General features: G+C 38.7%; 1 protein-coding gene across 1 annotated transcript in view; it reads right to left on the minus strand.

The window, feature by feature from the left end:
• The window catches only part of slc16a2 (solute carrier family 16 member 2), a 28,087-nt gene continuing 16,046 nt past the window's right edge, over positions 1-12,041 (minus strand). The window contains exons 5-7 of the mRNA XM_086137066.1: positions 10,910-11,138; positions 6,411-6,664; positions 1-6,330 (exon numbers count right to left, since the gene is read on the minus strand). Coding sequence (XP_085993192.1) covers positions 6,420-6,664; positions 10,910-11,138 — 474 coding nt within the window. The 3' untranslated portion in view covers positions 1-6,330; positions 6,411-6,419. The remainder of the gene's footprint in view (positions 6,331-6,410; positions 6,665-10,909; positions 11,139-12,041) is intronic.

The raw sequence follows: 12,041 nt of genomic DNA on the forward strand, positions 1-12,041 counted from the left end.
TTCTGTTCATATTAGGTCTTTAATGTTGTTTCAATAGAAAAAAAATGCCTGTAACACAGATTATGTTGACCCCAACAGATTTTCTAGCAGCTTGATGAATCTCAGTTTTAGTAACATTTAGTCAACTGGCTCTATTTATTTGTTTCTTTTTAAATGGTCATATAAAAAGGTGCCTGCAAAGCAAGGATATAGGTATATGCAAACAGCTGTAAAGAGAGGCAATCATGGTTTACTACAGCAACCTCTCTGGAGGTTATCACAGAGCCACGCGTGTGTCAACAATAAGTAAAGACATAGGGCACAGAGAAAAGACCACCAATACAGTAAAAGGCTTGAAATTATAACAGTTACATCCGTTAAAATGACAAATATGCATCAATAAGCCCACCAGGTTTGTCGAACACGGAGCAAAGAGCTATACGGCACGTTGCTTCGATATAGGGAGAAAAAAAAAACATTCACCAAAAATTGTTTGGGGGATTTTTTTGTGATTGTGGCTCTGGCAAAATATTCGTGCTGGGATCACACCCTGGCAGTGTGAATGAGGTGCCGTTGGAAAGATTTTGGCAAAGTCATGGCTCGGCTTCATATGAATAACATATAGACTTTAAGCGCCTGCTTGACATATTGGTGGTCTATTGTTCGCAAACAAGCAGTACAAGAGTAGGCAAAAGATTGAGGTCAGTAGATTAGGAAAAAAAATGGCACATTTTCAGAGGAGAATAACACATTTTTCTACACGAACTAGTTCTTTTCTTTTTTTTAAATCATTATTTCCTATGTTAGTTCCAAAAGAGTCAAACGAGGTGAGAGTGACTGATTTGTTTTGTGAGAGGTGTGAATGTCAGCAACTGTTCAATGAAATGTAACTCAACATATTGACTGCACAAGTCATTATATAAAAATAAAAAAAAAGCCCGAAATCGTAGCTCGGCTTCATTTATTCATGACCAGGACAAGTTTAACAATAACTTTGTCCTTTGCACAGCCAGCTTGGATGAATGCACCTGATCTGAGCGTCGCAAGCACCAACGGATAAGGACAACATTTTAATTAAGCGCATGACTTTCAGAAATGAACTACAAAAATGTCTAATTAAATTAACAGTAGTGTTCAGAATAAAATATGACACGCGTTGGCTAAAGTTAACCATTTAACTTGCCATGGTTTTAGTAAGTGAAGGAATCACAGAAATAGATCACAAGCTCGAGACAATAAATCACCAGCTCAGTAGATGGCGAGCCAGAAACCAAAAGCGGTTATTATTCTTGGTTTCATTCTGTGTGTTTGCTTTTGTTTCTCCTTACTTTCATTTAATACGACAATATTGTTTGGTACAGTGGAACCACCAAAGAGCCGCCACAATCTGTTCCGTGTAGCTGTTCAATAGGCAGGCCAAAACCATCAAAGAACCTTGCTAAACTGTACAAGCAGTCATTTAAGTAACATTCCTATACGTCATACAAGTGGAAAAAGTTAAGCTTTGAAAACAATAACAAATAAATTATCTGTACAAATACAATAGGAGCTCCGCAGCTGGCACTGCTCGGGCCCTAAATACTGCATAACTAATACAGCAATGCCTTGAGATACGGGTGACCCGACTTAGCGAGTTTTTTTGAGTTTTGAATGCAAGCGAACAAAACTTTGAGACACAAGTGTTGTAACCCGGCACTCCAATGAATGTTTATTTTAAGCACAATATTATGGAGTACTATTTTCCTTTTTTTGTAAAAGCGCATGACAACAATATTTGTAGGATTTTTTTGGCATAGGCTGTAAGGATAAATGGCATTACCATTCATATCAATGGGGAAAAAGCTGACATGACAGGCACGCATTTTGAATTACGAGCGTTTATGTGGAATGAATTAAACTCTTATCTCAAGGCACCACTGTGTTAAGTAATACTGCTTACACTTTAAAGAACCGTAACAGAAGCATAATATTAGAGGGAAGAGCAAAGTGTTCCTACAGTGATACTGACACCCGATGTTGTTTAAATGCTTTATATGCTGGGAAAGATAAAGCCTTGTAAAAACTGTATTGCTCATATTGTAAAGAGCAGCCAGACCTGCCCCGTTCTATGGGGATCATCACACTTTCCATCATTGACATCACTCAAGCATTGGCTGAGGTTGCGTGGGATGTCACACATTTTAAGGATTTGAACCAGGTTTTGCCTGACTTGAGGAATAATTTGGGTTGAAATCCACATTGTTCCACTTTTAGCGTGTTCTAATTTGGTGGTTCCACTGTACATGTAGCTCACGATTCAGTTTTCACAACGTGAAAATTCATCCATCTATTATCAGTAAAGTTTAAAAAAAAACACACACACACAACTAGCCAAGTAACGATGATAATATGTATTTTTAATCTCGGTTGAGAAAGAGAAGGCTATGTTTTGACGAATTAAGTACCGTAAGCAGGTATTGAAGTTGGAATTGGTATGAAGTGAACCTGAGCTGACCGGTTTGAAAAGGTAGATTCGTTTTGAATTGAGGTTACTGAGTCAAGTGTACTTGTATTACTTGCTCCACTATCCCCAAAAAGAAAAAAAAAGTGACTTTTCAGGAAATTGCAGCTTCCAACTGGATACTATTCACAGCAACAATACTAAAAATGAAATGAAAACTGAGATCTGAGTCTACAAAGACCTTCCTGCTGACTGTTCTATTCATTGTAGTAGACTAACAGTCGTCTTCTACAAAAATCTTATCTGTTAATAAGCAAATAATGACAGCAAAAAAAAAAAAAAATGAACATTTGTCACTGACTAATTCCAGGATATGCAGCAGAACCTGTTTACTTTGCTTTATTTAGAGGACGAGCTAGCTTGTACGGCAAGCTAGAACGAGTTTACAGTGTATGCCTGGTGCATGAAAATCTCATGCAGCCTGTACATTTTAATGTAATCAATGAATGTTTTGTCAAATGGGATGTGAAAATAATATAACATAATCTGGCTGCCTGTGTTTTTTATGCTTAAACGCATATTTTGGTTCGCCCGATGATTTAGTCTACCTGTTAGAGCACATACCGGTGAATGTACTGTGAATCTCACTTCAGCTGTTTACAAAAATATGTAATTTGTGAATGTTTGAGGAATAATATTAAGCAAATTATTCATCATGAATTAAAATTGAATTACGGTGAAAACCGTACATTTTGGTCGTTCTATTTAAGGACAAGCTAGCTTATGTGGCTAGCTAGAACTAGTTTGATTGTTTCGTCACATGGTTTATTTCGTAAGAAAATGATTGTAACGTTAGCTTAGTCCATCTATCTATTGTGTAATCACCACAATCATTTGAGGTTCAGCACTTGTGTCTCCTTTACCGGTTAGGTATCATCAGAAATGAGTGTTGTTATGACAATAATCTATAGATAAAGAAAAAAAATGTCTGAGAAAAGGTAATCCACTTTATTTCTCAGGGCTCTGGTGTAGAAACCATTATGGGTGTGAGTTCCTGTAAGACACCAGAAGTAATAGTCATTTGCTACAGCGGCTTTCGTTGGATCGATCATAAGACCCTGTAGCATTTAATCTGTGGCGAGAAAGAGCAAAGTTTTGAACTTCCTCCCCAGGTGAGGAGAGAATGATGTGAGAATGAGTTTAGTTTTCACGGGGTACAAGGGGAGATGAGGAACAAAGAATTAGGCAAAAAAAAAAAAAAATCTATTTTTTGTGGTGGGGGGGGGGGGGGGGGTCTCGCCAAAACATTCTTTGTGTGCTCCTTTCGTTTTGTGGACCGAAAGCACACAGAGCAGCACGCGCATCAAACTCTATGCTCGCATTACGACAACCACCAGGGAAGCTTCTCCTGTTGCTGTTCCGTATTCACTTCAAATTTCAATAATTTCAGCACAAGCAAATTGTTAAGCGATTCAGTATTTTAATATGAATCTGCATGTAATGCTTTTGTTGTTATTATGTACTGGGTTTTTTGGAGCACATACGATAGGTGATGCGGTTACCGTGTAATGGGAAGTTGTAGTACTGATATAAGATTAAGGGGTCCTACATCTGCTTGAAGGGAAGTAAGACTATGTGACACAGTCTATGTCCACACAGTCGGTGTCCAACCACTTGACAAAACGCGGCCAACTTTATCAGTAATGATACGACTCAGAGCTTTTGAGATAGCTCATTAACATGAAGGGGTAGGACTAGATAAGTTTCTTACTTCTTCCTACTCCTTTGAACATAGAATTGTGATGATGACTGGATTTTTTTTCCTTTCCTTTTTACAATTTTTGCTTGCCTTCACTTTTGTCAATTTGTTGTTGGATTGTGTTTTATATGTTCAATAAACAAACAAACAAACTCGCCATCAACAGTAGAAGGAAGCAGGACTCAGTTGCGACAACTGTCATTCCCTATTTGTTTAAGTTTCTAACTGTGATCGAAAGTGTACTCTGGCAACCAGTTACTATGTAAACAAAACGACAGTTCCTAGTCATACTGGAAACCATGCCCATAATTCACATGAAGGCTCAAGGGGCTTAAGAAGAAGGTGGATAAAAGAAGGAATGAAAGGATTAGCAAATAAGACAAAAGAAGGAAGATTAAAGCTTTCCTTCTCATCAGATGACCCAGTTCAAATTCACTGTTGAAGAGAATGGTAGAGGGGAAGAAAGAAGAAATTCCCCCTGCAAGGGAAACGTTCCAAGAGGCTTTTAAATTTAAATGTGGAAAAAAATTGTATCGTTAAGATGGCCCGACCTTGATACAATATACTGTAGTGACAAACCACAGGGGAAAAAAGTACTCAATGATGAAAGCCACGGATTGTCTCATGATTTAGAAATCTCTGCCCCCAAATCTGAAAACAAAAAGTGTACGATCTGGAGCATTTGGAAACTAAATCCAAATTCGAAGCACAGCATGGAATTTCAGTGACCCGGCTTCGTGTTATCTATCAAGCACCCATCGTTAAACGCAATATCCTCCTGACTACCAGTAGTTCAAATTTGTCCTCTGTAGAGGACATTTGTGAACCTAAATATCTCCCACCCAGTGCATCCAATCACATTAACTCCTTTTGTTACTCTAAAGAGGACATTTAGTGCTTTCCAATGATACCAAATTTGTAGGGGTTAGAAAAAGTAAGAAAATGGCTTCCCTCAGTGCAAGCACTTTTTATGGGAAGAGGAAAAGTAATACTTTTTACCAAACACATTTTGTCTTGAAATGCTGTTGGCATTTTAATTATAAGACTCTTATGAACACGTTAAAGTGTTGTTTGAGTTGTTTTAAGTGTATTGGAGCCTGTTTAAAAAATCTAGTGGGATTTCAAAAATTTCTTTTGGAGTAGTCCAATTTACTTCACATAGATTGGGGAATTTCAAAATAAATGTGATTGGACAACATTTTTTTCCCCGGTAGTCAGGAGGATATGAAGAACATTTTCCTTGTGCGCGCGAAGGAAACACTTCCTCAGTTGCACTTCTGTCTCCTATGAAGCTGCCTGGTAAAGTCGTTAATGCGGCAAGTATGTGTTTCAGTTGAGGTGTGGCTCATTATGGTTTTTCCCTCCAGTGATATTAGCAACATAATACAGTACATGCTATCACGAGTGGAAGCCAATATACCATTGAGAGTACATTTCGACCATTTTAAAGGTAATGGGATCAATCACACTTACTGATAAGTAAGTACACCGTAAAAGGATTTCTTTTATTTATTTATTTTTATGAAGTGAAAAAGCAGCGGACCCTCGCTGTTCGTAAGCTTTAAGGACCAAGCCCCACCACAAACATCGAAAATCAGCGTAGAATTGGCGGCCATTATAACTGCATGAACCAACCCCCCCCCCCCAAATGATTAAATAAACAGGGATATACTGCCAATAAGTGTTTTTCATGAAAAACAAGGTCTGGTTTACATATATATAGAATGTAGATATATATATATATATATATATATCTACACACACACACTATTTGGGGTTCCACAAATTTTGAGATCAGTCCTCGGGTGGCAAACTGCAAATATGATCGGGTCCACTTCACATTTGTATCATTAAAATACATTCTATTTGGACTTCAAAATGAAAGCAAAATATTAACTCAAGTTTTGAGATGCATCCCAATTATATTTTTTAAAAATCATTTCATTCCTCTTGGAGGATATTTTGCTGCCTTCTCAGACTGTGTTTTGCTTCATCTCCTTAACTTGTTTAGCGGCGAGCCTTCTTATCATCCCTAATCCGGCTTCAAATTCTGTTTCTCTTAAGAAACCACCAAGCAAGGTTCAAGGAGGAGGGCGGAATTAATGGTCAGGCAACAGGACAGTCCCACCAGTGCAATCAGGAGAAGGGAAATCTAAGGATGAGAAATTGTCCTTAGAGAGAACAAATGGGAAAATCTTTGTACATGTCATGAATAAAAGTATTCTAAGGTACCGATATAAGTCAGATATGGGTCTCAGCATCAGTGTAGCCGGGCAGCATGTCTCCATTGGAACAGCTCTTTGGTGTCGGTTGGGCACTGGGTAACATGCGAGTGGTCATCTCTTCTGGCGCTGCGGGCGTGCTGCCACGCTCCAGTCGGCGGTGTATCAGGGGAACAAAGAACAGCATCACCCCACCGATTATGGGGGGCACACCAGCTACAGAAAAGGCTACTTTGTAGTCCTCAAAGTAGTCATGCAGCAGACCTGTGAAGTGGAGAGAGAATTGATTGGATGTGTTTAATTAGGGAATTCCCGGTTAATGAACTTCTTAATGTTTTCCTTGTGGTTGTTTGATTTTTGTTTTCCCAATCAGATTTCATCTTATTTGTGCTTCATCTTCTAATTTAATTTGACCAATGTTAAGAACCAGGGGTCTCACTTAAAGAGTGCATAGAATTCAAACTAAAAGAGTATGTACACACAAAATCCAAAAGTAACGTCCAAAAAAATAAAATCCTACATATCAAACCGTGCGTATGTATACACCCACCTGTACCACATTTTCCCATGATAAGTCAGTGAACTTGTAAACCACACATACCACTCGCGACATGGCCAACTCGATCCATATTTGGTCAATGCAATAGGCAGGACATGAAAATGAAAGAGCCATGCTTGCCAGCACTTTGTCAAAGGTGAGTGTTGATCACCGCGGTGGAAACAAGCAAGGGAATATTTGGTGGCCTAAATTGGCATCGCACAAAAAAACAAAAAACAAAACACAACAGGCAGGACAGAAGGAGAAAAGAAAGTCTCACACACAAATAAATAAATAACTACATTCAACTGCAGCGGTGCAATGGCAGGCACAGCTGTGCACTCATACAGAGGTACACAACTTGGGAACGCAAATGTTGCTCCTCTGAGAAAATTAGGCTGTTCAATTTACGGAATGTGTCAACAGTGGTTGTACATAGTTAAAACGTAATGAAGTGGTGTGGCATGCCTTACAGTAAAATCTATTTAAGGAGGGAAAAAATAAAAAGTTGCCGACCCAATTGGGTTTGTAACCGCGCTGAGGCTGAACATGCTGCACAGCAGCACAATCGGCTATATTTGTAGGCTACACTGAAAAAAAGAAATCCATTGGATTTACTTCATTCGGAAATGTAGATCAGTTGCACATGACTAAAACTGTGTTTAACTAACATATTGAAATATTTTCAATGAGAACAGTAGAAAATTAATTCATCATGGTTTTACATGTCCAAATTAAGCAACTAATTTTTTCCCCATTAGATGTATTTAGGGACGTTTTTTTAAATTTATTTGTGTGTGGCATCTTGTCATTACCAGCGACATTGACGGTTGAGAATCCAGAAATCGAAGCACTGCTCAATCTTTTATTGACAACCAAATATAACGAGTGCAAAAGCGATGATAAAAGAAAAGTGGTTTTGTGTCCTTTGTTCATTCGTATAGAGTTGCAAGTGGTAAATGCAGGAGAGTTGCTCGATAAAAGCTGGCCAGCCACCTCCTCCTCCACACACATATGCAGAATTGATCTGGCCGCGCTTTTCTTCCAAGTTCAAGTTTTTTTTATTAATAAATTACACACTTTGCACAGGCAGTTCCGTATGCATCTCTCAGACCCCGTTTTGTGCATAGGCAGCATTGATAAGAAAGACCCCAGCAAACAAATGCACAGCCCATCACATCTTTCAATAGATTAAAACAATCCAAGTTTACAAATACAGGCATTACTTTTAAATTGGGTTGAAAAAATATTGTACACCTCGACAAATGTTTAAAACATATCTTGATGCTGCTCAGATCTTTAAATTGAAAGAGTGAATCCAAACAGACTGTTGTTGCATGGCGACTGTTGTTGCGTGGCGAGGCGCGTTACCTTGACAACTGATACTACATCATAGTTCAAGTTAAAAGGAAAGGCCAATCTCATTTTAAAAGCACATGCTTTCTATGTGATGTGCGGTTATTGACTTATTTTACTTCATGTGTCGACCTGTAAAAAAATAAAATGAAAAAATAAGTCCATCAACTTACTTAAATGGGTGAAATATTCTCGGCCCATTCTAACTTGCTCTTGCCAGTCGGGCAAGTTTTACAGCTGCGCTTCAGCTGTTCGACACCTCCTCTGTCACTGTCACGTGAATTCATGGCAGATACTGCAGCGGAGGGAGGTCAACGAGTTCAACACCGCAGCATGTGATTTGAACCAGTTTGTAAAGTCGGAGCGGAAGACTTTTGCTGCCAAGTCCATCCGACTTGTTGCTCAAATCAGTCTACGTGTGTACAGCATCATTCAGACACAGCAATGTCTTCTAAGTTCTGTATTGACACAATTGAATTCTTAAGTTTTCCAAAGACATTTTATTTTTTGTTCCAGCGTGACTTGAGTGCAAATCAGCTTGTCCATAAATGCTTTAAAAACACCTTTAGAATGACCTAAAACATTGATTCGGGGTGTCGAATCCAAATTCACAGTGGGCCAAAATGAAAACCTGGAACAGAAGTCACAGGCTAAGCTCAATACTGATAGAAAAATTGCAATTGTGCACATTTCGTGTAGCTTCGTGTTTGCTTTCAAAACTTAGCTTGTAGCAGACGTGTGCACATTTTCAGCATGACGTCTCTGATCCACTGTTTAAAGGACACTTTGATCCTCTCCTCTTTCATCTATAACTGCTTCAGACAACAAAGTGTATGCAGAAAAGTGGTGAAGATTGCATGACTGTCTGTGTCCTATGTGTTGTGTTGTGTTATTTTTGTTATTTTGACTTCAAAGTGGCGCCGCGGGAGTGGCTGCCTTTCCAGCAGCTCCTATATTTTGTTGTTCTACTTCTTCCTTTCCTAACTTTGCTGCTGTGAATTGGGAATTTCTCCATTGCGAGACTAATAAAGGTTTTCTTATCTTATCTTATCTGCCCTGTCAGACTTCATCACACAGCTAAACACATCTGTTCATTACATTTCTTCAGCATCGCCATCTCTCGCCTCAGAGTGATCGCACATGTGTATAAATTCAGAGCAAACCTCACCAGAAAAGACTTGAACTGGCAGCAATTGAAGCCTTTGGCCCTTATGGACTTCACGACTCATGTTATGGAACCTCACTGACATGTGCCGAATCCTGAATGACTCACCTTACCAGCTGTAGATTTTTCTTGTTTGAACATAGTCTTCTGTAAAAACTAGAGTCATTTTCATATCCTCTACTTACCTGGAGCTTCTGCTTTACAAATACAGGTACATGTCCTTGTACTTTGGTCGAGGTGTTTAGTTTCATCGTGTCTATTTATGTTTTCCTGTATTCTTTCATTTCAGCCACCGTGGCACCACAAACAAAACAAACAGCACTGAGGCACAATCCGGCAGATTTTCTTTTATGAAAACAGGATGAGCTAAAACAATCAAAACGCTACACACTGAGAAAAAAAGTACCTATTTTGTATTTACCTATTATTTATAAGTGATTTTGGCTAACTGAAAAAAATGTCTCCCTTTTCCTTAAACATAATCAAATAGTATGTCAGTTTAACATTTTAGTCATGTGCGACCGATGGTCGAATGAAGTGTACAATATTCATCGGACTCGGTTTCAAGATGTCTTGGTGAAAAAGGCTTCTCTTCACCTGTGTTTTGTTTTCAGAAAGCAGGCATCGAAGTTTTGGATGTGGTAATATTTTTTACTTGCAGCCATGCATATACAGCTTGTTTAAATGTTATAAATAAAAATATAAAATAATTCATGATGAAGTGACATTGTTTTAAAGTCTTCTAAAAGGTTTGAAACCCACTCGGAGTAATGTTATCTTTCAAACCGCGGAATAGGGCAGTGTCTTTCCTTACAATAACATGAAATACTTTGGTTGGGAAAAAATGGATTACCTGTAATTTTTAATGAAAACTCATACCTGCAATGCTTCTGCATTTTAATGCTCGTCATCGTGGTGGTAATTGGAGCGCAAAATATTTTTGGGGTGGTACTTTGTGTAAAAAGTTTGAAAACGTCACGCACAGCTACTGTGTCAAATCAAATCAAAAGAAAGTGTTTAAAAAAAAGTCCTAGGAAAGACCACGCCTGAGCCAATTAACAAATATTTTGTACTTGTTGCTCTTATTAGACGGCTGTAATGGCACGAACAGGAGAGGAGATTTGCTTGGAGGAGGTTGGGGATCTGAGGAATTAGCTGAGCACAGTGAGTCTAATATGCTTCTTTAGCCTCATGACAAAACCTCAAGATACTACATAGTTGGCTGCCATCCCATACCTTCCCGCTCTTGATCAATGTACAACTGTACTTCTACCACCCCCCCCTGTCTCCCACACACACACACACACACACACACACACACACACACACACACACGTGTCAGTCTTTGTCAAGTCTTTTACTTTGCTCATATTGATCAACTCTCTGTGCATAACAAACTTCAGCATGACAGCGCTGATAAAACAAGTTGAAAAAAAATCTAGTTGTTCACCTGCAATGGGTGGACCTGCAGTCATTGGAAGAGACATGAGGCCAAGCAGGTATCCTATGGCCTGTGATGCTTGCATGGGCCCAACCAGCTCAAATGCAATGGGAGCCATCATGGTGAGGAAGCATCCGTCACACAGTCCCAGGAATGCACATACGACTATAAGTTCCTCAAAGAGAGAACACTGAGGGATCATAATGGACATGAGTCCCAGGGCTATGAAGGATGCCACCTATAAAAGAAAGCAGAAACATGTTACATTGTTCTTAGATTAGTTTATGACCATATTGCGTGACATTGTTTGTGCACGTCTATATGTCTCAATGTAAATTGGTGGATTGGTGCAGGTTTGAGATCCGCTTTCTGAGCATGTGCGATATTTCCGTCTATCGGTTTGAATTCTAAACACTTTTCCACGCTGCAAGACAAAAATGCTTGGTATTTTTATTTGGATTCTGAGTATTTACCTGTTTCGTTTATTCGTTTAGTATTCAGGATAGGGTGATAGAAAATGTGATATCTTGCGCCTTGGGCTGTGTTTATGTTAGTTGTATATACAGTACAGTGGTGCCATGCCCATAACTCAAAACAGGCGTATGTCATACAGTATTATCTTTCCCCAATGAAATGAAGGGAAATGCTATTAATCCAGTCCAGCTTCCCCCTCCCCAAAAAATAAATAAATAAAAGTTAGAATTATGTGTTTTAATAAGGAAAAAAATATAATAGCATTCTAAAAATAGAGTCAAAACAATCAAATAGAATGTAAATAATTAAACCGTTTCAGCACCATGATTTAATGCAGCAATCAAATTCATTGTGTTGTTCCTTCTGGTGCAACTGCCTTTGGCCACCGGAGGGCAATATAATCCAGTCATGAAAACAAATCAAGACAGTAGTACTTCTATTGCTACTATCAATGATTCGGTAAATTCTGTAATTTCAATCATGTTTCGTAGAGGATGAAAAATATATGTGTGTAAGTAATTCTATATTATCTCTCTAGGTTTGTTACTCCACCGTTTGTGTTCAAATATCTGTTGTGCCTTAAATCATGCCTATCAGTGTTAACCATGAACATGCCAATGGCACTTTTCCTTGTTTGTTAGCATTAAGCTTGGCAGATTATTCTGAA

This window comes from Hippocampus guttulatus, chromosome 2 (genome assembly GCF_054856545.1).
Source record: "Hippocampus guttulatus isolate MCC_2025c chromosome 2, RoL_Hgut_1.0, whole genome shotgun sequence".
NCBI classification, from domain to species: domain Eukaryota; kingdom Metazoa; phylum Chordata; class Actinopteri; order Syngnathiformes; family Syngnathidae; genus Hippocampus; species Hippocampus guttulatus.